At 37.3% G+C, this 27,573-nt stretch overlaps 1 protein-coding gene across 2 annotated transcripts; it reads left to right on the top strand.

Moving 5' to 3' along the window:
- Window positions 1-388: 388 nt before the first annotated feature.
- On the top strand, window positions 389-26,180 carry LOC129569611 (GTPase-activating protein CdGAPr). 2 transcript variants are annotated; one of them, XM_055448647.1, is made up of 10 exons: window positions 389-668; window positions 1,891-2,179; window positions 19,158-19,681; window positions 19,795-20,388; window positions 20,610-20,744; window positions 20,845-21,020; window positions 21,132-21,943; window positions 22,025-22,870; window positions 22,947-24,940; window positions 25,067-26,180. In XM_055448647.1, exons 2-10 carry the CDS (start codon window positions 2,159-2,161, stop codon window positions 25,140-25,142), a joined length of 5,178 nt encoding a protein of 1,725 aa, XP_055304622.1. In that variant the 5' UTR covers window positions 389-668; window positions 1,891-2,158; the 3' UTR covers window positions 25,143-26,180. The 2 variants fall into 2 exon arrangements, with proteins under 2 accessions (XP_055304622.1, XP_055304621.1); XM_055448646.1 differs by having other exon boundaries at window positions 555-672.
- Window positions 26,181-27,573: the final 1,393 nt, after the last annotated feature.

Genomic DNA, 27,573 nt, shown 5'->3' with positions numbered 1-27,573 from the left:
TTCTACTTTTTTTGAAATAAAAAGAATATTTAAAAAAAACTGCGTAGAATTTTATTTGTAATAAAATCTATTTAATTTTCAATACATTTTCCGAAACAAGAATTTTCTTTGGGAAAAGAAAAAAACTGGAATGAAAAAACAACTCATGTTACTTCAACATTCAATTCATTCAATAGTCGCAGGCGACAAACTGTTATACGGTCAAAATCGATTGAAGTGCGCAGGGTTTCCAAATTCATATATGCAGCTCTCGACAGCCGCAAAATGAAGCACCAAGAGAGCGCAGAGAATGTGTATGAGAGAGACTAAAGAGAGGGAGAGCGTAAGTAAATGCGTGTGTGTCATAGTAAAGTCGGGCTTCTCCCAAAACGAAAAATAAAAGCACACACATTTTGATTCATATCGCGCTCACAAGTTGAGTAGTACATTGAAGATAAATGAAATTGAGTGAGCGCCCTGCCTCTCTGTGTACACTTGGTTCCATGTAGTAGTTGAAATTGAGTTGTATGTTGTATTGTATTTGAGCGCAGTGTTGACTGAGAATATGCCAGTGAATATGATACTTTCACATATGTCGAAGAGTTTGTTTGAAGACATCGGACAGATAGCACATATTCAAGCATCCGTAGTGTGTCTCGCGAGACTCTAATATTTTGGGTTTCGTTTTTGTGTGTACTGTTTTTCTTTATTGTTTATTTCTTGTATATTATTATTAATTTTTAGTTCCCTGTGTCGCTTGTGTGCCGTGCCCGTGTACAATTTTGTGAATTTTTCGATTGTTGTGTGTACTGGACTGGGTTGTAATAGAAAGAGAAAAAAAAGACGATGCAATCGCGTTTGCAATTTTCCAAACAATTCATATAAAATTTGTGTCATTTTTAACATTGTGTACTGTTGATTCCATCATTTTATCGCATCGTTGGATGAATAACATTGGCATTTCTGTTATTTATCTTGTGTTATCGTGTACTTCTGACAGAATTCATATCTAATCACGGTGTTATTGTTTTGTATTTCTTTACGATTTATGAGTAATTCATGTGATTACGACTGCTTATTTTTCTCAAGTGCGATATAATAATCGGCATAGTGACTGTTCTGTGAGTGAGCATGTTTATTGCAGAGTTTTTGGGAGAAAAGCCAAAAAATATAAGGAGTCAACGAACAGAGAGAGAAAGAGAGAGAGAGAGAAAGAGTGACACAGATATTGTTTGACTTGGACTTGGGTATTTCATTTTGGGTGTGTATGTGTATATATGTACAGCAAATACCCTTTTATCTTGCCTGACCGCTGACATTTGACCGAAAAAGAAACCGAAAAATCAATATGATCGTATTTTAATTGGCAGCGCAAAGAAACGATTTTTTTTTGCCATTCAACAAACTCTTATATAATTTTCGATTTCACTGCGACAAAACCGCGGTTCGTTAAAAGTCAATCGATTCAACGAAAGTCCTCCCGTTTTCAATGTGTGAAAAGTGTTTAATTCACAGACATTTGTCAATTCGCACAATATCGATATGTTTCGCGCACATCTGATTGCTCAGTGACGACGACTTTATATTTGAACAGAATATGTCAGATGTCAGACAAAGGAATTTTGTACGTTCACACATAATAGCAATTGCTTAAGAACAACAAACAACTACCGAATAAATAGCCATAACAAAAATACGAACGACGACAAAGACAACGGCGACGTGTGTAAAAATCGACAGCATCGCACAATAAACCGAGCAAAAGAGATATACTCACGTTGGTGATACACACCCCAAAAAAAAGAGCATACACACTCATTCGGGAAGGAAAAGAACGTATTATGTAGTTGGTTTCGGTAGTCTTAAGCAAAACATTACATATTCTTCTCTTTCGCTGGTCGATGCGCGTAGAGGTAACAAAAACGACAAATTGTGATAATTTGATTGTCGGTGACACGACTGCAACGAATAAAAAGAAAGGAAGAAAAAAAACGAATGAACGAACCCGGCCCTCGAAGCAAGTATTGAGACACGACCGTAGGGGAAAATGATAATAATAACGCACGGTTCGACTAGTTTTTGAACGAAGAACCAGGGAGACAAGAAGAAAAATAAAATAAAGTTATGGCCTAATAAATTTTGTTTACGTTGGAACGAAAGTAGAACTAAGAATACCAAAATGCAGAAGCCAACACAAAATGTAAGTATTAAAATGACTGATTCTCCTTTTTTTACCTCAAATAGAGAGTACAGCACATATATATGAACGAACCGAGAAAAAAACAACGCCTTGGAAACAATGTTTATTCAATAGCGCTTGGAATTTGAATTCCAATTGACTCGATTTTTATACTCAAATCAAACGACAATAAAACTTTACACTGCATTGTATGTATTCGTGCTATGGTATTAAATTGTCTCTCTATAGAAAATGTGAATTCGATCAATTAATAGTCCGATCAAAGAAGACAAAATAGAAAAAAAGAGAAGACTGTGAATAAAAAATGATTTTGTTACGCAGCACCGATTGTTTCCATTCAGGCCCATTGAAATTCATCGCAACGTATTACCATATCCAACAAACGAATGCACACTGCAGCACCAGCGCACTATGTGTATATACACATGAAAATGTGAACAGACTCAAGCGAGAGTGAATGAGTGAGCATGAGGCATGAAGAGGACAAAACATAGACACACACAAAAAAAAACGAACGCATTCGATACGACGATTCACATTTTGAGGGTTTCGAGTGACAACTGGCTGAGTTGTTTTATTTATGTTGATTTCACATGCTAATGTATACAATTCCGTTCGCTTTGCAAACTGAAAAATGGCGGTTACGTGTGCCATGATGAACAAGTATTTTGCGTAATTCATGTTCAATAGACAGAGACTAGTAGTGCAATTCAATGTTGTACTTTGAAGAGCACAACATAATTCTATCAGACCGCGAATGCAAAAACGAACGAAAAACAAAAACAAAAACAAGAATTCGTAAATGCCGTCAAAATAACCCAGCTCATGCATATAGACCTAATAGCAGTAGATGAAGAGGAAGGAGTTGAAAAAAAAAATCTGGTAGCGCGTATCTGTCTAACATGACTATATGCCCACTAATATGAGTTATTCGTTTATTTTGTGAAGCGAATTGAATTGTTAGCATTCAAAAAAGCAGCAGGCAAGCAATACGGCATTTACATCGAACGAAAAGAATGAGAGACTACTGTTGGAGTTCGATTTTTTTTCGTCTTCTCGACGAACTGCACCGTTTTATGTCTACACCATACAAGTCATAGTCGCAGACCGACCGGACAGAGACAGCGAGAACACTTTGCGAATATAAACAACATTCGTTTGCTTTCCATAAAATAATTGAAATAAACCAACGATCGCAAACAGATATATACTCACTTTTTATTGCAAACTTTATGCACTGAACCGTGTGCCATTTTTAAACTGTTGAATGAGAAAACAAAACACGTTCTGATGCACTTAGTTTTTTTTTCTTTGCTCGAATAAATCTCTCAATTTTATTTCATTGCATCCGAATTTCGCAAAGTTTTGAACTATTTTAACATTAAATTACTTTTCACACACATGAAATGTAAATAACAATTATTTTTGAGTGTGATAGAAAATCTTTTTCACATCTTTCTTCAACGTTAAGAAATCGGTCAATTTTAATTTTAGAATATACTATGTGTATGTAGATAATTTTTATTTTGATTGATGTGTATGATTCATTGGAATGATGTAATGGAACCAGTCTAAAATTCCGAGAAATCTGACAGGCTCGTCGATGACATGACGGTCAAATCGAGTGAATTGAGCTCTGATTCATAATCGATGTCGTCGTAAACGTCGTTTTCATCATCCGCGTCGTCATCGTCGATATCTTCATCAGTTGACATTTCCAACATAAAACCATCGGTAAATGTTTCATCGGACATTGTTTCACCGCTGCCACTATCCTCGAATTCTGGCCCAATTCCATAGTCGTCCGATTCCTCCACCAGAATCGATAGATCTGATACTGTGTCCGATTCTGTATCTGAATAGCCATCGCTTCCATCCGAATAGTAATAGACAATATTAGTTTGACCGTACATTTGACCATGTGCAACATTGAGTTGAATTTGGATTTCGTCAGCTCTGTCCCTCAGTTGGTCTGCCATTGCCAGCAATTCATCTCGTGCACGTATCAAAATCTGATGAATCACTTCATGATTCATGTTGACCACTTTTTCGTTGATATTTTAATAAATAACAATTGTAATGACTAAATTGATATGAACCTCTAACCTAATTCTCGGTACGCGCTACCATTCGTTAAAAGCCGACACCACTTCGCTTGAATTGTCAACACCGTACTGAGATGACGTTTAATGACAATTTCAAAAAATTTGATTGATGCCGATGAGCAAATCAATACAAATGTGAACGCATTCATTCTCAAATTTGAATCGATGGCCAAATTTCGGTGAAAATTATTTTCTTCGAGTAAAAATCGTATTTTCAGAATGAAAATAAAATTTGCAAAGTAAAAATAGAAATATTAAAGAAAAACTTAATTGATTTTTTTGCTTTTCAGATTTTTCAATTCGTCGCAATGAACAGTTAGAAGAAAAGAGTTCATTTTTCTCAATTTAACGCGATTTAATGGATAATTTTTTTTCGCATTCCGTGTACAATTTTCCACTGTAATTCTTACGGTGATTTTCATATCGTTATTTGCGGTCTTTGTTATTGTTGCACATCGAGAAAGGGCAATTCAATGTCAGTGCAACGTACACTAGCTACATAATGGTCAGTGTGGCGAACTGTGAACAGCGTTAGAATTATCTGAATCAAGCGATCAAATGCATTAAATAAATAATGTTCAAGAAATGGAAAGAAACAAAACGCCACGACGACAACACAAACAACAACGACGACGACTGCATGCCATTGACTTGGGTTTTGTTGCTGTTTGTGTTGTTTTTTTTGTGTGTTGCAATTGCAAAATGCGGTCCAGTACAAGTGGTTCTATTATAGTTTACGTAGTAGATTAAACGATTGAATTTCGATCTTTTTCTCGCTTATCTCTCAATTTGACACATTTGACAGTGTGCCTCGGAGAACATATTTCACTTTGTCAGTGATGCTCATTCATTGCGTCTGCAGTCATCTGTTGAACGACGAACAAAATGACAAAAAAAACAACAAAGAAGAAGAAGAAGAAGAAGAGACAGTCACAATAACAGAAAAAGACGTTTTTATGCATCATCGTTTCATTTCGTTTCGTTTTGTTGTCGATGATTTCTGCTCATTACTGTCTTGTCTAGGCCTTTTTTGTGTGTGCATGTGCTTTGCTGTGTGCTGTGTTCCGTTGTCATTCGTGATTCCGCGCTTAGAAAATGTTATTATTTTTATTTATGCTATGCATTGGAAGCATCTATGTAGTTTGGTGTGTTGCATCGTTGGAGCAACGTGTGTTCTTTTTTTCTTCTACCATTTCTTCTTCATCGTCGTTGTGTTCAGTTAGTTTGAGTTCAGTTCAATTAATAACATCTGCCGATATCCGCTTCTTGTATTTTGTTACTTCACATACGCTTACGGCTACCGATGAAAACTAAATCCAACAGGCAACAGGCACCAGAATTATGAGCAAGTCAACAACGTGCACAAAATGCATCAAAAGGAAAAAAGAAGAAGACGAAGACAACCAATATACATTCACACAACAAAATGACAAAAGAGATGAGAAAAGAAAAGAACAACAAAAATACACACAACAACGAGAAGAAGACAAAATCTATCAAAATGAATTCTTTCACTTGAACTAAACGAGATACGGTCTCGCCGTTGCACTCACGACACAAGATCATGAACAGCATGCTCGATTTAGAGAAGACCGTTTTGGTTGCGATGTGTTATTTGCCCGCGCAATTCAATCGTTCTATTTCATTAGCTGTTAAATAGAAATGAAAAAGAGGAAATATCATAAGAAAGGCAAGACTAACGAAACGAAACGAAATGAATGAAATAAAAAATGATGATAAAATAAAACGTTATGAAATACTTGTTCCCAGTCCGACAAGCATACAATAGACCAGGAAAACAGAAAGAAAAACTTCAACTAAACAAAAGAAAAAGAGAAAAAATAAATGAAGTGGGTAAAAAAATTCAGACAATTTCTCTATTGCCAACAAATGTCGTTCGATGCATTTGGAACAGTAACAGGAACAGAGTCTCTTTTTCTCTGCTGCCTCTGCTGTGTCCATTGAAAATTACAATGGTCATGCGAAGAGTGTGTGTACTTGAAACAAATGGGCACATTGAAATCTTGCCAACCAGTTTATCATGCACATTGCACACATTCGTCGGAGTTTTAGACACTGCAGGACTCAAGGGGAGGCTGCGTGCCATTTGTTTTCTTCATTTTTTAACAAAAAGAACAAAGTTCGAATCATACCATCAAGATGTGTGCCGATGAGGAATGTAATGTGGCTCTTCTTCTTCTTGATACTGCAATCAGCATGCATGCGGCTGCTGAAAGAAAAGAAAACAAAATAAACAAAATTCTTTCCTTTGTTTTATGTCAATTCCAGTGTAAGTTTTTCTTCGCTGCTGTTGCATTAATTGCACATTTTATTGGCATTTTTGTCCCTCATTACTGTCATATTTACTGAAATAAATGTCCTCGGAATTATCATTTTTGAAACGTGTCGACGATCGCCGAGGCTAAAGAACTCACCGTCATTCTTTTGCCAATAATTATTTTTGCACAGCTTCCTACATTTAAATCCGACTTATTTTTTTCTCGTTTCTTTTTGATTTTTTTATTTTTTTTAAAAGAAAAACACAACAGAATGAACACAGCGATAGAGAAAGAACGAGAGAAAACAAAAACAAACTCTATGTTCTGAAATCATGAGTTCTACTCTATTTAAAGCCACACAAGTTCATATGTTCATGATATTATGTGTTGCGGCAAAAATTAAGCACAACCAGTGCTACTCAAAACGTAAAATGGAAATGTGCTTTAATTCAAATATTTATTCAGAAGGCAAAACACACTAACGCACACCCAAAGCAAGCCTTGTTTCTGACCAAAAACGAGTCAAAATGGCAAATGCGACGACAAAATCAAAAGAAACACACAGAAAAAAGAAAAGAAAATGAAAATTGCGCGGCTCAATTTTTCGGAGCAGAGAAAAACCAGCGCAATTTTGCGCCGTCATGAGTATCTAGGACACATATATATGAAATTATATTCACAAATTGCTAAGAAATACACCCGAATCAATAATAAAACATCGAGTAAAGTTTTTGTTATGCTGCCAATTCGCGATGGCTGGCTGGGCTTGTGCAAAATACACAGACGATATCAGAGAATAGATGATGAGAGAAAAACAAACGGTTCTTTGGGCCGATAAAATCGAGCTTCTCTCATTGATGTCGTTGCTCTTCATATGCTGCTATATTGATGGTGCTCTCGTAGTGACGCGTATAGAAAAAAGTGGTCTTCACGCGAATCACAAGCCCGACACTCATCGTTTTTATAGTTGGTTTCAGTAGACATTTTAGATTTTGCTTCATTTCATGGTGAAAAATTATGTCAGAAACCAGTTCGATCGATATATTGGATTATGTCAATGTCTATGCTACCACTCTTATCTCACCAAGTTCGTTTTGTTCAACGCCACATCATAAAAACCGTGTTTAAACTTTGAACATGCTACCATATGCTAGCACATTTGTGTTGACAAGCACCCGGATCGTTACTATTCCACGAAAATGCGAGATAAATCACCATAAAAATGTTCGATTAAATATTCCATGGAATTGAGATAAAAGAAAAACGAAATATGTCCAATGGAATTGGTATCGTTTTCAATAACTTTTGATTCATCTTTTGTTCCCATGGTTATAGAATTTCCTGAATTGAATAGAAAAATAGAGAAAAAAAAGTATGAAACAAATAAACCAAATAAACATAACTGAAACATTGTTTGGTAATCGAAACCTTTTAACCAAATGAGCGCATTGAACGGGCGCTTTTTGTTGTTGTCATCGTCAAAGAATCGCTCGATAATGGTTTGATGATAGCCGTTGATTTGGCTCATTTCACATAATATGATCGCGAATCTAAGTGAATTCGTAACGGAACAAATGTCACATACACATACACACACACACACACCAAACCAAACCTTTTGATACTTAGTAATATTTTTTACTTTATCGAATTGTTATGCAAATGAAATTACATCGCATTCTTGCCATTTTATTTTCACACTCGAGACACACACTCGAAGTAATCGAACCGAAGTTAATTTTCTAAAGTTTTATAATAACCTCGCGCAAAACCTGATTTCACAATCGTATACAATTGCCGTAAGGTTGGGACATAAATTTCGATTTTTTTTCTTCGTATTTGAGTGACAATATCAAATGGATATCTTCGGCAGTTCGCTGTAAAAGGTCTGCAATGGCCAGAAATGGCATTCTGGAGCAGTCCCCAGAGACTGGGCAAGAGCAAAAGAGAAAGAGGCAAGCGATTGTGTAAAGCGTCCATTGCATTGCATTGACCCGTCTTTGAAACGTGTAACACAAAAACAAACACTCCGCTCAACTCCGAAACGATACGAAACCACTCGATAAAGAAAAAACACAAACCAGCCACGTAATGATTAAGCAGGTGAACAAACGGTACGATTTTGTTATTTGCGGCTGTTGCTTTTTTTCGCGCGCAGGCTGCATTCATTGCAATTATTGTTACGTTACACCACCGATATATTTCTCTATCGTCGCGCGGCAAGCATGTTGGAATTTGTGCACGTATCGAAGTGCTTCATGTAAATTCCATATAAAGCACGACGACGACGACTACGTTGACGGACGTAAAGGTATGCTGCCTGAAATTCGTACTCTCTCGCATTTCATGTACTGAGGTGTTGAGAGCGTTTCGATCAAGCTCACACGTCGACCACATTCGACGGCCGTGTCGATTCTTGTATTTCAATTTCAATTTGTGTGTTTTTAGGCGGTGGTGTATGCGCAAGTAAGATAGAGGTGCGATCCAATTCTTTTAGATTGAGTATTTGTAAAAGGGCAAACGGTGTGTATAGATAGCCAAACCAAGATAAAGAATCGTCTGAAAAAAAAATATTCTCTCAGCAGCGCAAACAATTATAGTTAAGGTAACTGGGCAGCAAAGAAATAGAAAAAAAGCAAATTCCAAGAATAAAATGCCAGATAGAAATAGAAGAGAGAGAAAAAAAATGGCAATTTCAAAACGAAATGTGCATGAAAGCTTAATAGCGAATATCCATCATGGCAAAGTGTGGCCGAGCATTGGCAGCCCCGTGTGTTCGTTTATAATACCATTCCAATAATGGTACCAGTACATAAATATCAAATGCGGCATTTCAACTGGCAATGAAGCAAAGCGAATGGATGGAAGAGGAAAATAGCAGCAATGGTTTATTCTAAGCGCTAAGTGCGAATGAGGCATACTATTGCCATAATAGTGCTGATGGTCAATTGTTGCTGTCAGACACTATCAAACGAATCACCCAAAATGAGAAATAAAAAAATAACACATCAAGCATTTTCCTACTTTCCACGGTGACCGTGTATAATTTAACAAGCAACACCGAGCATTTATTTCAAGCACAAAACACACTGCGATGGATGATTCGTTCGCTTTTGCAATCTATTCTCGATGGTATTCCTGTGTAATGATGAATGATTCGCCGTATGCCATGTACCGTTATTGTTTATATTTTTTTCTAATACTGTAAGCACACACAGCGCCAAGTGCTCCAAAAAAAACTATTTAAAAAAAAAACACCAACAACATGAAAAACGATGAGGCTGAAAAAAATGAACGAAGAGCATTAAAATTACTTACGAAATGCGGCTTCAACAATGGATGAACACAATTAATGGATAATATAACATAATATGTAATTATAATTATTATTTTTCCGCTCTCTTTCTCTCTGCCTCTTTCTCCTTCGACACCACCTTTTCGGAGTGCGCATGAACTTTTTCGAGCGAACACACGATCCAATGCCATTCTATCATTGGAGTTCGCATTGTTTCGGTGCTTTGTAAATCGCTTATTGTCGTCAATATCTTCCGACCGCACATTGTTAATTTTCGTTTTGGTTTCATTATTAGAAATAGATACACATAACAAAACGTACAAAAGAATTATGCACGGAATTTGGATTTAGATTCACGAACGCTCGTGCCACAGCCGAGTGTGATTGATAGACAGAAACAGAGCACCAAAAATTGAGTTAGATGTATTTGCACGTTGAATTCGAAATTAAAATGGTTTTAATAATATTCAGAAAAGAAAAAATCATTTCCGCTGTTTTGCATTGAGCAAAACATGGGTTGAACATCGTGCGCGTATGGTGCAATGTGTCTTAGTCAACTTTCGCTTAGCCAAGCACGATATCAACGACGAAAAAACAGTGCTCCGAGTAATTACCGACCGACCGAAAAGGAGGAAGGAAAAAAAATGTTTTTATGTTTATGGAAAATCAGCAGAAAAATTATTGTCTCGTTGAAAAATTTGTCGACTCGCGGTCATGTCAATCCGGATTGGTAACTCTCGTTTTCACATGCATAAATAAAACCCGAGTCGAGATTGGCTTATGTGTACGGTTCGCTGGACATTATCACAAGCGTATGAAGAAAAAAGAAGCGGAACATGTAACCCCGGCAACCAAATGGCAAGCTCAAACCAACGAAAAAAAAAGATAAAAAATCGAAACAACAGTCACACAGAATTCGGAACATAAAATGCCTTGCCATGTGCTTTTGTCGCAACGAGTTCCAGCTTCGCATTACCGTATTCGTTCCGAAATTATATAACGACCAAATAATTTTATGCACGAAAGTAATTTCTTCCAACAAACGATTACTTTCGGTGCGCTCGTTTATTTATTTATGTTTTTTTTCTCGTATTTATTCTCTTCGCTTCTCTCGTGGTCATTCATTTTCATTTCATTTTAATATCATTTTTCCTGTCTTTTGTTTAAAAAAAAACAATCTAGCAATCCGATGGAGAGAGAGAGAGAGAGAGTGCGAGAGAGAGAGAGAGAAAATTAAAACTCACCGAATACAAAAGGCAAAGCGTAATCGAAATGAAAGATTTCACCGTCTCAACGCGAAATAAATAAAATGAACTTGAGCAATTTATAGTTCGCGTTATCGTTCTTACCTAACCGTATATGTTGTTTTTTTTTCGCTCGTTCGTTCGTTCATAATCATTTTGTGAACCAATTCTGTGCTGTTTATTGTTTTTATTTTTATTTTTTCATTGTACCGTGCCAAGTTGCTAAGTGCACACACATGCGAAAAAGCGTTGAAAGAAGTGCCGTGAGAGAGACGTGAAAATGTCGAAATCAAATCCATAGAGAAAAAAAAATATTGTGTATCAATAGCAGTGTAAATAGTAGTGAAAAGAAACAAAATCGCCTTCGCCAATAAATCTAAACAAAATGTTCAGCACAAATGCTCTTTCTTTCGCTCTCTCTCTCTTTCTCTCTCTCTCTCTCTCGGATTTTTCCCGGCAACAAACAACACGAGCAAACCAGAGAGCAGCCGTTCCCGTGTCTCTAAAAATAGTTTGCCGAATCTCATGCCGAAATCTTGTTTATTTTTCTCTCCGTTTCGGAATCGACGTTTTCTTTTCAACTTACGATTTTTTTTCATTTTTCTCTCTTGCAGAAAAAAATGCGCGATATCAGACGAGAGTAAAAGCGCACTTTAATAAACAATCGCCGATAAACCGTTTTTTTCTTCTTTCTTCGGCGAATAGAGACCACTTTTACTACAATTGATGATTATTATAGAAAAACGGAGTGTGTCCGTTGCCGACGACTTACAAACACAGAAAAAAGATATTTCACTTCACATTGAAAGATAGCGAAACATAGATTTATTGGGAAAAAGAGTGGCATTTGGCTGTAAAAAGTCATGAAAAATCACATTTCTCTTACAAAATACTTGTAATGCCAATAAAATTGGCCATTACAGCCGATTATTATTGGAAATGAAGAAAAGAAAAGCCAATCGTCAACACAAAGCGGTTAAAATATGACCAACAATTAAAGCGTTCGTTCGTTCGTTCTTTCTTTCATTTTTTTCTTCTTCGTTTTGCATCGAGCACAAGTGAAAGACGGTGGAGACAATGACGACAACGTCAAATGAACGCCACAGAAATTGAAATAAACGATCGAATTGATTTCATTTATTGAAACAATTATAGTTAATAAGCTCTCGGTGGATCGATGAGTGTTTTCCAGTTCCATTTAAGTGCATGATCATTATTATTTGAGAGAAGATGAAAGAAATGATGAGAATCGAATGCTTTTAATACGACAACAACAACAACAACCATCACTTGTTTTGCCATTCACACAATCGCATTACGCGATAAACGAGCGCAAAAGTGTTGCAGTCACTTGCAAAATGCATTAGAAAGTTTTTTTTTTCCTTTTTTTTTCCAACAAATTTCATTTCAAAACCGTGACTTTGCATCGATACACGTTTTCGAAGCGCTTTGACGCAGTGAAATGATTGGAAACAGGCAATCAGCGTGAACCAAAGATATATTATCGTATCAATGTGCTAATCGTCAATTTCGCCGACGTTCGCCCAACGACAATGGCATTGACCAAGAGACAGTCACTCGAAACACTCTCATTTATCATCGTCATTATCATTTTCCAATCAAGTTTTTTTGATCGATCGATTTTATCCGCACACGAGAGATCGACTTTTCTATTTATCGCGATCGTTGAACGGTTTTCGTTTTCAATTTCGCCTTTCGAATAGCATAATAATGATCGGCGACAAAAATAACGAACCGAAAATAAAACCTGTTGAGTCTCATAATATTTCTTTCTTCGTCGTCGTCATCGTCACAAATGCGATAGTTTTGGTGCATCGCATTCATGGCATCGTCAATGAAAGGTATCGAATATCAATCGTGTTTCAAAATAATCACTTGAATTAGACGAAACATATCCGGCGGCATATGGCCAAAATATCTACTCCATATATGGGGTGCTCTAGCACATGGGAGTGTTAGTCAATTCTAGTCAATGATTTAATTACTTATTGAGCCCGCAGTTTTTTACTGCCGTGATTCACAGCTCATTCAAACGATAACACCCAAGATAGATGTTGAAGAAAAACAACGACGTCATACCGACGTCATGCAATCGACTTACAAAAACACAAGTCTAAATGTTACCTCAAATAACCCAAATGTCGTAATCGCATGTATCATGGTTGACCAATCGATTTGAAATCGTGATTTTCATCGAAACGTCACTTAGTCATCGAGCGCAAATGGCTCTGGTTTCGTTTCTATTTTCTGCTCCAGCCCAAAACAAGAGCCATACGAAGAAACCATTTTAATTTCAATTCGAAATGTATTTTACGCTCGATGATTATATGACAAAGCAGAAAAAAAATCATTGCCGCTGAATGTTATTTTGTACCCGCACAATGAAAATATTTCCCGATGCCGATGACTACATAGCCAAAGCCAAACGTATACTCTGGGTACATAATGGCGTAATTGCTAAAAAATATACACACAAATTTAACAACTAAAAAAGCAATTTATTTTCACTGTTCCGCTGTACTGAGATATCTTCATCTTTGATCGTTCTACTAAAATTCACGATAAAACTTTTTTTCGTGTGTATTTATACAGCTGCGGCGTCGTCGTCGTCTTAGTCGGTTGTGAAACGGATCGACACAAAACAATAGACGAGAGGGAGAGAGAGAGAGAGAGAGAGAGAGAGAGAGAGAGAGAAGGAGAAAAAAATGAAATGAAAAATCTAAATAAAATAAAATAATTATGTACGATAATTGGGATAACAATCACATAACAATTGTTTCGGAAAGAGAACAACAGCGACGAGAAACAGCTAGCACATCAATTGCCGCTTGTAATAATTGGAGCTGTGGATTTGGTTGATTGTGCCCGCACATTCGCCTCTTCTTCATACTTCTTGCGCCCGATTTCGGCGGAAACAATCACAATGTGAATGGAGAGAAAAGCACACAAACACAAACACACACAATATACATGCTCATCGAAACAAGAAACGGTTTTTGAATAAAGTTGCTAATTTCAATGTACGGTTCCGGTGGTAGTCGATGCTGCTTAACAATTGTTACAATTGCCATACGGCTGTTAAATTGTTATGTGTCAGCCACTGATGCCGTCGTCGTCGTTTTTGTCTCTTTCTGCCAGTGAATGGGATACATTGGATGAACGGGCGCGGAACAGAAAAAACAAAAATCAGCACCGCAAATATATTTATATCGATAAAAATCAGGCAAAGAAATTCAAGTCGACAATAAATCGTTTGTTACTCTTATTTACATACATTCACGTAGTAGCGAAAGAGAGACTTTTACTCAATATATATCGTTATTGTTGTTGCATTAAATCAAGCTTTGGCAAATACATTTTGCGCCAAAAAAAACACGAGCAGAATGAAAAAAAACAACACACGAATGCAGAACAATCGCATACGAATTGGCTTTTACTTACCTTACCCATGAAAATCTTTCGTTGCCATTGTTAAAATTCGTGCACGATCTTACATTGATTTTATGCAGCGATATATTCCCATTTGCATACACACTTTGTTCGAATTTCTTTTCGGTTTTGTTTTTTTCTGCTTCTTTCCAGTTTCCATTTCGTGTTTTACGTCGTGTGGCTCATTTTTGACATGTGTGCTACTAATCATTTGAATATTTTGGCGGTGTTCGACAGTGTGCACACGATGTGAGTGGAATGAGAGATTTTATTTACACATATTTTGGGTTAAGTTGTAAATATTTGTGGTGACAAATGTTTGCTGCGCGCTCCAAAGACCCAGTTCACGTAGTGGCCAGAAAATGCGCAACGACAAAAAAAATGCTCATCCACTTGATTTTTTTGTGCTTCCACTGCGTCTAAACGGCCACATACAGTCGGTTTAAGGCGAAAAAAACCAAAACAATTGGATAGAAAAAAAACAACCATCCGGTCGTTTAATCAACGCAAATTGCCATGCGTTTTTCTATAAATGCCGATTAGCGCCGCCGTCGTCATCGCCACATCTCTCGACGTCCCCTTATTTAATGTGTTTCAAACAACACTCCATTCTAATGAGTTCCAGTCATTTCTCAAAAGTCCTTGAATTCAATCCACTTCGGAGACACTTTTTCTATGCACGCCTCAAATGCAGTTAGAAAAACATGGCATGCCATTATAGGCGCGGAACGAAAGTAGACAACAAGAGAAAAAAACACCCAATGAAAATGGTCACATTTCGGTTTTGGTTGATTAAAAATTATTATTATGTGTGTACTTGACACAAAATCTTATGCGCATTTTGTCACCCGAAATAGATTGCGTGCCCTTGTTTCGTTAACATGTACTGCAGTACTGAAATTCGACAGCGTGGCTTCCATTAGGTTTATTAAAAGAAAAAACAGCGAAAAAAAATGATTGAACTAATTCCGAATTAACATTCCAAAGAAGCTACTGTTCATTCTATGATAAGGGAATTATGAATGACATCATTCGGGTTTGGCTATGGTTGTGTGTATGTGTGCTATTTATTGTCGACACAAAGTAGCTGCCGCCACCGCCACAGTTGCCTTGAGCAGAAAGAAGACGAGTCAGAGTTGGCGGAGAGTGATAAGGAGCGTATGATTATTGAATAAATAGTTTTTACGTGCGGCGAGCGTGTGTATTTTGAATCAGCATTCAGCACGCCAAGTTCATTTTTTCTGGGTTTGGTCAATTAGCGCTTGTTTACTGAATGTCATACGTTCTTTTTGCTTGCCTATACAGCAATTTCTAACGGTTATAACGGTCGTTCTGTGGCTGGCCTATACACATATTGATGGAAACTTGTTTTTTTTACCAACCGACTTGACTAAGCAATTCTGATTTACACTTTTTGATCAATCAATCATTTTGCGCAAAAAAAGCGAAATGTTTGAAATTGACAAATGATTTGTGTTGTTCGCGTTTCTACATCAAATTAACCACCATTCACGCAAGTTGATTGACTTGATGTGGCTAAGCAAACCAAACTGCGAAAGTCGATTGGAATAAAATGGAAGGCATTCATTGCAAAGAATGTTTACTTTATACCAATCGTCTTCGTCGCCTGCCATTTTTTATGAGGCACAAGCGACAGGTTTTCAGACGCAAAATCGATTTCGATGCACGTAGGTGTGAACTATGGTTGCTAACATCGTCGAATCGAAGCATATAATATGTGTACGCAGTAAAAAACACAGCTCGCAGCCACTCTCTGGCTGAAATAAATTAAACGCAAAACGAGTTTCAATTAAAATTAAAAGAAGAGAAGCGAAAAAAAACACACAGCGAACTCCGGTGCGTTCAAAACACAGAGAGCCTCTCTCGTTGGATGTGTCTGTCTTGGTCGGTTTTTCGTCCCGTTCATCGCACTCCTAATGGAATAATGGTATTATTTATAAGCTAAACCGGGACCGTACACCGATAATAATTTAAAATCATCGACACTTCCACAATTTGTCAACAGAGCATAAAATTGTGATCGGGCCCAAGAGTGTCGTCGTCGTCAACGCAATATGGTGGCCATATTTTAGATTTTATTCAAATAATTCAACATATTCCACAGCGTGTGGCTCGCATTAATCGCAATAGAATGCCAGAATCAATGTAGGTGTTCAGTTTCAAGTTATTTATTCGTTTAGAATTTTGTTGCTGCTTACATTCTGTATGGTCATGTGTCGATTGTCATTGTCACTCTCAATTGAACACCATTTATGGATGTTGAATTCGGAGAGAGAGGCACAAAAATAGCAACAACAACAACGAGTTATTCTAATAAATCGGTTGCGAGACGAAAATTAAGCGAAACGCGTTTTATCTCTCGCGTTGAATCTTGAGATGTTTGTCTTTTTTTCGCTGAAGGGAGTCGAGAGAGAGAGAGAGAGAGAGAGAGAGAAAAAAAGACTTATTAAAATTGAATTAATTCCGTATTAAAAGTGATTATTTTGCTTTTAACCATGAAATTGTTTTGAGGCACCTGATAAAATATATGTGACGCGTTTCGTTCCATTAACAGAGTGTTGTGTGTGTGTGCGGTGTATGCAGTGAGTGCGAATGGGCGATAAATTAATGCAATGTCAAAAATATTTATGGCGACCGTCTTTTGCCATTGCACACAATTTGATCTGAAGCGACTTGAACGCGCGCGCGCCCTTTCGCTGAGATCCAATGGCGAAAATTGCACGAGCGAACGAATAAATAAGAGTGAGTGAGTGCGATGTACGAAGATATAGATGGGTGTCGCATGCTTGGCTGATGCTGAAATCTGTAAATTTACGATACACAATGCGCTCGCTCTCAGCCGACGTGCACTCAATTAATCTATTTATTACGTATATGCATTTACATGTTCCAACGGAAACTGAAAATCGCAAAAGAAATTCCGTGTGGAACGAACTGAATAAATGATATATGTGTATTCAAATGATTACCGGTTCCACATAATGATTCGAACAAAATGAACAAAAAAAAGAATGAACAACAAAGAAAAAAAACAACGCAAATAGAAAGAAAAAGAAACAAGATATGGAGAAGAAGATAAAAAGCATGTAAACAGGCGGTGATGTTAATTTTGTCCATTTAATTGGCAATGGGGTATACCAGACGCGCGATTTGTTATTGGATTTTGTTTTCTATTCTTCGTTCGGTCAATTGTGGAATACAAATTGGTCGCAATTGGGCTCACTATCGGTATGCATGTCAAACCTATCAAAATCAACACCATCGAAAATTGGACGCCAAAATTGATTATAAACGCCGTACGGCACATTTTACGATATAATTTTTCTTTTTTGCAAAGCAATAAATTCTGGGCGAATCGACAAAACGGCGGCCAATGCGTACGCAGCGGCTTAAAGGGTCGTGTTTTTTTTCTGATTCCAATATTTCGACTACATTTTTTTTTTTTTGTATCATGCATACCGATTTTTATGAGACAATCAAGCTCGAATGGACAACAAATTACTGCAACGGGTGAATCTGAGAACTGAATGCATATTTTCAGAGTGGGTCATGCGTGCATGCACAAACGAACGCTTGTTATAACACACAAGACAAGTAATAAAATAATTACTTTGTTTACTACATTAAGATTTATGGGTTTTTCATGACTTCGTATGAAGTTTGAGTGTGAGTGTGTGAATGTGTGTGCACAAATTTTCGAAGAAATAAATCGCGGCTGTGCATGCCAGGAACATCAAGCGCGCACACACAATCACAATATGTTTGTTATTTTTTCATCATCGTAACATGCAATGCGCGCGCGATATATGTGACATAAAGACAAAGGAAGATGCATTTGAATTTGTGTGTCAGATTAATCAAAGCGAATCATCAATTCAATAGATTTATGGCAGTTTTTGATGCCGAGTCACTCCGGTCGTTCATGGAACAGCTTCTGAAATGGGAACAAGAGTCACATGAAATGAATTAATTAAATACAGAAATTATCTAATTCAATGCTCGACGTTAGTTTGATTCTTTAATTGTTTAATTGACGCGAGCGCAAAGTATATTCTAGAACCAAAACACCAACTACACGGACAAAATGTCCAAAGATAAACAAGAGATTCAATTTATATCAATTCTGTCGCCGTTTGCAAAAAAAATTCTTTATTGTTTGCGACACTGCTTTTATTATCGTATGTCACAATCACACACCAATTTATTGAACATACAGAAAAAACGCCGAAGAATAAATAAAAACAAACTTTTTGTTGATATCAAACACTACCATTACTTTTGCTTTTTTCGATCGTTTGTGAGTTTCGACACACTTCTCCAATTCTCCACTTCACACGCATTCGGGTTAGATCAACACCGCAAAACCGTGTCTTTTTGAACCATTGACTGTGTTTCCTATTCGCAAAATCGATAAATTTCATACATTATTATGAATATGTTTTGCATCTGAGTAAACAGTAGTTTGCGAGTAGTTTCTGTTCGTTCGATATATTCGCTTACGTCTGTTCGTTTTTCTCTTGTTTTGTCTGCTATTTTTATCGATTTTAATCTTTTTTTCTCTGTTTTTTTTATCTCGTCATGCAGGAATATTGTCGCTTTCCAAAATTGGAGGAATGCGCACATTTCCACTACGAACGTGTTCAACTGGGCAAAATCACGGTAAAATTAATCGAAGACAAATTCGATCCGCACAATAGCAATTTGATACAAACCGATGCCAATACATCGGGTTCATCGACCACATCACAGCAATTGTGGTTCATTATTCGGGTGACGGCCGAAAAATCCGAACCATTCTTAATACGGCGCTCATTTGAGAATATGAAAATGTTGGACGAAATGCTGCATCGATGTGTGTACGATCGTAAAATTAGCAATTTAGCGGATTTAAGCGATTTAGAGCTGGACGCAGATGATATACAAATGGATAGCGTGGTAGCCGAATATTTGGAGCGATTTTCAGCGATCGTTTCGGATTCGCTGACATGTGGCCAGATTTTGAGCTGGTTTCAACTCGACAATAAAGGTCAACGTCTTCCTTTGGCCGATTCAGATACGATGAAAAGCATCAACACTCCTGCGGTCGGCGCAGCCTATGGAATTCGCAAGTAAGTTTACATCAATTGGCTTTGATGGGAACGAACATTCCCATTTGCAATTAAATTCGAATTCGAATGCATTTTCATTACAAATCGACTGCTTTTCCCTCCCTTTGTGACAGGTATAATGCACAGGCATGCGATGAAATTTCGATTGAAGTCGGCGATATGATATCAGTGATCGATATGCCGAGCCCAGCGGAGAGTGTATGGTGGCGCGGTAAAAAGAGTCACTTGCAGAAGAGCCAATACGAGGTTGGATTTTTCCCGCAAAGCTGTGTGGCGACAATCGGAGACAAAATTCCGCGCCACTTGGTGCTGCCGGCTCCGTTGGTCGGCTCATTGGACGTTTCACCAACGAAACCTGTTCTACGCAAACATGGCAAATTGATTGCATTTTTCCGTAGCTTTATTCTGTCACGGCCATCGAGACGATGCCTCAAACAGAGCGGCATTTACAAGGAGCGTGTTTTTTCGTGCGATTTAAGTGAACATTTATTGAACAGTGGACAAGAGATACCGATGGTACTCAAAGCTTGTTCACAATATATCGAGGAATTCGGTATCGTCGACGGCATCTACCGATTGTCGGGCATTACGTCAAATATTCAAAAACTTCGTAGCGGTTTCGATGAAGAACGCGTGCCCGACTTGGTCAATCCAGAAGTACGTCAAGACATACACGCAATGAGCTCGTTAGTTAAAATGTACTTCCGGTGAGTGAGTTGGAGAGAGTGAATACATAAGAAATAAAAGCACACACAAAGCGCATTGTTTTCCGGACACTTTAAAACATTTTATTTACAACAAACACTTAATTATTTTGAAACATTGATTCAATCATCTTCATCATTATCATCACATACAATGCTTAAGCAATACATTTTAATTTAATATAATAATAATAATTTATATATTATATTTATAATAATTTCAGAGAACTGCCAAATCCATTGTGCACATATCAATTGTACGAACAGTTTGTCGAAGCCATTCAAAATCGCGGCGAACCCGAAGAACGGCTTAAGGCGATGAAAGAAACGGTACAAAAACTACCTCCACCACATTACAGGTACGAATGGAGAGGAAAAAAATCTACTCCATGCTTAATGAATTCTTTTGAATAATAATTCTTTGTGCCCGTTGGTTATGTGTGAACTTTTAACTTTCAGAACGTTGAAATACTTGATGACGCATTTGAATAAAATCGCACAACACTCGGCACGAACGGGAATGACCGATCGAAATTTGGCAATTGTTTGGGCACCAAATCTACTGCGAAGCCCATCATTGGAGGCTGGCGGTGTGGCTGCATTGAGAGGTGTCGGTGTTCAAGCTGTTGTCACTGGTAAGATACGTTTTGTTCTGTCTTGATCATGGAATAATTGATCAATAATCGATTATTTTTCTTCATTCCGAATCTTTTCATTGAAAACGACTCCTCTCCTTTTCTCCACAGAATATCTCATTACAAATTGTCACAAAATATTCGATGAAAATTTTGAGAGTACCCTCGATACAAGCATGTGTGAAGCGATTGAAGAAGCCGAGGAGGCACAAGCTGATTCCCTACAGGATTTAACGGTGCCAATTTGTATCGAGCGACCAAAGAGCCTTGGCGTTAGTGGCGGTGCACGTTTGATTAGCCTTGAAGAAGCACAAAATCGTCACAATCGAATCGAATTCATCGATTTAAACAAAATGAATCCAATGAACACGCCTGGTGGTTCAAGTACATACATCGAAGTTGGTGGCGGTCCATCGAGTTTGCCCGATAAATACCACACTGTTCTTCCAGTGCCGCGAAGTTGGCAAAAGCGTAAAACACACTCATGGAAATCGTTGTTTACTCGGGGCCAACGTAATCCCAATACCAATGAGCTAAAAATTAATCCTTCAACTCCAACCATTGCCAAAGAAGCTCACAGAAACAGTGTGCCAAGCCCAGTGAAGAGTGAGGCTGACCAACTCAAACAAATTACACGAAGTAGTCAGAAGAAAGTCACTAAAAGCATTGATTTTAGTGAAGGCAAACCGATGGAAATATGCGCTAGATCCACTTCAGCCGATAGCTTGCGAACAAGTGGACATAGTCGATCTGTGTCACATGATTCGTACTTTGATTTACTTCAGTCGCCATTGAGAGCTGTTGCCATTTCGCCGTCACGCGAATTTTCGGAATTGGGCTTGAACTTCGATCGCGAAGAACCTGAAATGCGAATATTTTCGGAGAGCGAAAGTTTGGTCAGCAGCCCAAGAGTGCCGAGAGAAGTGAGTACATGAATACCGATCTAATTAAAATGAATTATTTTTTTCCTTAATTTTTTCACTGACTGTTCCATAATGTTTCAGATGCAATCGCGTCGTGTGACACGCTGTCGAACCGACGATTCGAGCGCTGTGAACAGCGTAAATCCTAGCCCAAAGAAGCAACCGCGTCTCAATTTGCCCAGTACAAAAGAGAATCAGTGGAGTGCAAACAATCGAAACCAAACGGATGACGGAAGCTTGAGGAAACGGTCTAAAGTTGAAGAACGACGTGAATACAACATTGAAGATCGTCAATCACTTTCCGACATTCAATTCATTGATAGCATAACGCCCGAGCATACGATCACTACGAATACAATTTATGCATGTGTACAAGTTCATAATCCACCATCATCCAATCGAACATCAATACTCGAAGAAACACCAACTGGTGAACGGCCGCAGCTCAGAGCCAGCGCCTTAGACAATAAAATCAACGATAAAGTTGAGAATAAAGAGAGTCGATTCAGTTATCCTGGGATGGGAGAGAAGTTCTCGGATGACAAACGTTTTTTGAACCGATTTTCGATGAGCGACAATAACGAAAAGTGTCGACGCAGTTTCAGTGAATTGAAAAATACAAGCTGTTGCAGCGCTGGGCTTGTGCTATCCAGCAGCTCGCCGGATCATTTGAAGAACACTGAGAATGATCATTCAAAAGCAAGCATAGCGACACCGTCGAGCCCAAGTAAAAGCCCGAAATATTCACTGTTGGGCGAAACAAGCTCGGAGAATAGCAGCACATTGAACACGCCCGCTTTTGATATGGATATGTCATCAGCAACACAGCAATTTGATCAACGCATGAGTGAACTTAAGGGATTGAGTGGCAATGCCGAGTCAAAAAATTTGAGCCTACCCATGGCTACTGAAGATGGCGAACAAAATGTGAGTTAATGAACATTTTTGTACTTTTTGCCATTTTTTAACAAAATTTTAATTTTTCTTCTTTCTTTTCCCACAGTCTAACCAAAATCAAATGCCAACTAACGCTAATCCAATTGACATTCGACGCGATTTGTCGTTGGATTTGGAGAAATCGAAAATGTCAATCGACGAGGCATCACCGCCGTCGAATAAGCAAAATGTAAATATGTCATCAGCATCAAATACTCCAAACTTTACACAAACATCGGGTAGCACCAGTCAATCGATGACACCAAGTGAATTTGGCTATCAAAATTTGAATCGGCTATCGAATGCGGTTTCGATTGATAGTTCGCCCAAGTCAGATGTGTATGAAACGCACGACCAAGCGTTCGCCAACTATGAGCAAGTGACAACACCCGTGCAATCGCTACCCCCGATCAAAGCAAAGAGTCCAATCAAAGCCACAATTAACATCACATACAAATCACCGGTGCGTAATACACCGTCTACGAATTTCGTGTATCCATCAAGCGAACAAAGGCCTATTTCACCCGATCCAAATCAATTCCCCGACTATGAGCCGGTGGATGTAATTTCAATGGTGACCAAGCCATTGGAAACGAGTTTCGATGACAACGGTGTTTACGAGCAGTTGAAATTCTTCAAAGGTGCTGTTTCCGAAGTTAATCACTTGCTTAACAACGGTAACGACGTTCAGCAGGGCGCAAATAATAAATTCAACGATAATTTGAATACTCCACAAGTTGTTCCTACAATAGAAAGTGCCACAGTGGCTGCGACGGCCACAGTCAATGAGCAAATTCCCAGTGAAACCACTGCCGATGATAGAAGTGATTCGGGCGATGTGTTGATGCCAGAGCAAGAATTGACTCAGGACAGTTTGGAATATGATGCCAATCTGTCGATGTATGAAAATGTGAATTTGAGAAAATCACCAAATGCCTATGAAAATGTACGATTGCGTTTGGATGGCAAAACCAAATCGTTGAACATTCAAGACATCCATCCGACACTGTCGCTGGGCAAAGAGAATAGTAAGCCGGCAAATTTCACCGTTAAACAATTGGCAAACAAATTCGAAACGAGCCCGATTGATGCACAGCCTCCGTTTGATTTTTCCAAACCGTTTGCCCGCAAAAACTGTGATACAAATCGAAATTCAGCGAATCCACCAAAGGCGAAAAATCCACAACAGCAACAACTAAACCGAACGAATAATTTCACTCGGAGCCTGGATGAAAATGCGTTTGTGCGTGAGTTTGGTAGCAGTCGATCGAATGAAAAGGTCAACCGAAGCACACAACAAATTCCAATCGTAACGAATATTCTGACGGAAAACAGCCCGATCAGACGTTCGATGAACAATGATGCAACAAAGCCGAAAATTCTAAATCCACCAAAACGATTGCCAAGCCTCACGGATGCGGAGAATAAGGTGTGCAAAAAGGAGAATGTTGATGAATCAATGGCAAATTGTGATATTAAAATCACACCGACTAACGAGAATCCGATTTCATTGATACAGCACAATGTGAATTCAGATCAAAGATTGGCCGGCGATGATGATCGCAATGCGACAAATATTAGCAACAAAGTTCTTAGCAGTTTCAAACTTGACCGTGAACGCATCGAACGCATAAAAGAAGAGCGACGGCATCAATTGAACGAGAAATTCCGTTCGGAATCATTTAAATGTGAAAAAGAAAATAACAAAGCCAAATCAAAGTCAAAAATCGAATTGAATGAGCTGAAAGATGCTGATAAGAAAATCTCCGACTCACTGCAGTACAAATCAAAGTCACGAAATGAAATTTATAATAAAAAAGATGCGGACTCATCGCTGGTGGTTATGCAATCGTTGAGCGGCGCCAACGATGGGTCATCGGGTCGTGTGCGAAGCATTAGCGATGAAAAAAATCAAAACAATTGCACTAATACGACCAACGTAGATGAACAAAGTGTTGCATTTCGGTCGAGGAAATTCGATCGGCGATCGATTGATCTGAAACGGGAACAGGAATTTAATACGGCACTCAATGGCACGGTTCGAACGTCAGTACATTTACAGTAAGTTCGATCTTTATTCCAAAAAAACCTGAAATGATTTTTTTCTGATTTTTTCAGTTGACGTTTTTTACATTTGCAAAGATCAAATGAAGACTGAATGCAATTAATGAACTTTTTTTTTTCCAGACGAGAGCCAGTGTCGCCGCAGATATCAATACGTGATGTAGCTGCTTTATTTGAGTCCCGATCGCAGAATCATTGAAAATAATCAAAACAACGGTGCGAAACATCACAATACAGATGGCAACCCATTCGTACCGAACAACATCTTTAAGAAATCAATCAAAACATCCCCCACAATTCTCTTTCTTATATACATATGAATGAAAATAACAAAATATTTGATGTATTTTTTCATATTGCTTTTCTATAACGCATTGTTCGATACAAAAAAAAATATTAGCATGATATTCGATAGATACATGTATGCAAGTAAATTATTACACACCGATTATAATGCAACAAAAAACATATTTATTTAAAAACAAACATTCTTCCAATTGCGATTGGAATAAGCAAACGAATAATGAGCAAAACAGAAGAAATTCGAGTGTATATTGAATGAAAAAGTTTTTTTTTATAAATTATAAGGAAAATGGCAAGGAAAATATGCAAAATTACTCTTGTGTTATTCGAATTAGATGATTGTAGTTTTTAAGTGGTTCTAAGTTGGTTTGGGACGTTTTACAAAGTCACAATTGCGAAAACCGACCGAAAGAGATGATTCTCTGAAGAGAGAGAAAAAAATTGATGCAGACAAAAAGAAGTTATTTTGATTTTCACCTGTTTACGTTATTCTTTGTTTAGCAATTTGACCGTCAAGAATTCAAAATTCATCTTTAAAATTTCGGTTTAATAGATTTTACGTTTCAATTACACACGTTTCGTATGCGATTTTACCTGTGTTCAAGTTAGTTTAATAATCCTCATTGAAAGACAATCGAAGAACAAAATTCACACATACATTTCGTGAATCCAACACTTTTTTTTCCACGAAATATCCATCAATCTTCGTTTGTTGAATTTTTTCGTTAAATATCACAATGCATCGATTGCATCTATTAAATAATTTTCTGTTTAATACCATGAATTAAGCCGCTTTTTGTTATGTTATTCATTATACCCCATATATGGCAATCAATTCACAAGATTTTTTGTTTGAAAAATTATTTTTCAATTTTATTGTAATCATTTTTTTTTTATAAAAGACTAAACAAAATAAATTTTAAGATTTATTGCAGTTTCTTTTTTAATTTCATAGATTTAAACGTTCTTTTTTATTTTTGTATAATTTAAATCATTCCAGATTAAAATATGAGATTAAAAAAAATTCTGTGCTTTTGTTTTTTTTTTCATTTAATTTCCCCAATTTTTCTAATTCAAGATAATGATCATTATTTAAAATCTCATTATTGATGGCTCCAAAGAATTCGGTTTTGGTAAGTGGATCAAAAGGGCCTTTCTACTAGAACCCTTTAGATTATAACTTGTGAACCAAATTGATACGACGAGTTTAACTTTTTACGAGTATTCGGTTGTGGTATGAAAAGGCACCAGGATGAATAATTTGCCAATTATTACAATTGACCAGAAAGAATAAAAACCTGGAAGTGATGAACAGTTATGAGGCAAAAATGTGCATTTTATTTCATCAGTCCAATTGAAGTAGAAGGTTTCATCTCAATAACAGCAAAATTTACATGAATCAAAAATAATTTTTTATTTTATTTTCTTTTTTTCACATTGGAATTTTTATTCAAACCAATATTGTAATTCTATCAAAAATTTGAACAATTGAGGCACTATAAATTGCAAAAAAAAGAATTGCTTGGCGACCGCTTTAAATATTTCTAATCTAACCGAACGAGTGGAATGAGATAAGAATTTAGTTAGATAATATTTATAACAATAAAATTTTTCCATAAGATTTAAGTGTGATTTAATGTACTCGTAAAGAAATCCTCACACAGAGAATGCATTTTTATCGAATGTTTAGTGTAAAATTGAGTGAGCTAACTAGATAGCTGGGCTGTAGCATATATTAAGTAATATCTTTTGCTAGCTTCGATAATCTCATTGATGAGCAGGAATTGTAACAGTAGATACATACACACACACACATATATATATATAAACAATAGCAATTTGAACGACTGAAAAGACTTTCAAAAGAAATGGGTACTCTTGAGACTTCAATCAGAGCCTAACAATAAACTTCATAATGAAAAAATAATATTCAAATTGAACAACAATAATAAGCCGAACCGTAGTCTAGGGGAATATCACGCAAAAAATTCTATTGAATTTCTATTGATTTTTGCATTTTTTAAAATTAATTTCAATTATATTACATTATGCGAGATATCTGAGATTTTTTTCATTTTAGTCGATTTTTGCAGATATTTTAATGCTGGAAGTGGGTTTTGGCGGATCCTCAGGATCGTTCAGAACTGCTCCCGATTCTGGAAGTGGGTTTTGGTGGATCTTCAGGATGGACCAGACTGGGTTTGACAATGCCCTGGCCCATCCTGAGGATCCACCAAAACCCACTTCCAGCATTTTTGAAGCGGTAATGACGTCAGCACATGGTGAATATGAGTGAATAATACAGATTTTGCGAAATATTTGAAATA

The sequence above is a fragment of the Sitodiplosis mosellana genome, unplaced genomic scaffold (assembly GCF_009176505.1).
Source record: "Sitodiplosis mosellana isolate CC-2019 unplaced genomic scaffold, AAFC_SMos_1.0 Smas_scaffold_38, whole genome shotgun sequence".
Taxonomy (NCBI): domain Eukaryota; kingdom Metazoa; phylum Arthropoda; class Insecta; order Diptera; family Cecidomyiidae; genus Sitodiplosis; species Sitodiplosis mosellana.
Note: the sequence above shows the minus strand (reverse complement) of the source record. Positions and strands in the feature narration are given on the sequence as shown.

What these genes read in the sequence shown, in the direction of transcription:
- LOC129569611 (XM_055448647.1), top strand. Translation starts at nt 2,159, where the DNA reads ATGCAGAAGCCAACACAAAAT. An exon ending in TTAGTTAAAATGTACTTCCG is followed by an intron (nt 20,389 to 20,609) that starts GTGAGTGAGTTG and finishes TAATAATTTCAG; the next exon opens with AGAACTGCCAAATCCATTGT. An exon ending in CGAACGTCAGTACATTTACA is followed by an intron (nt 24,941 to 25,066) that starts GTAAGTTCGATC and finishes TTTTTTTTCCAG; the next exon opens with ACGAGAGCCAGTGTCGCCGC.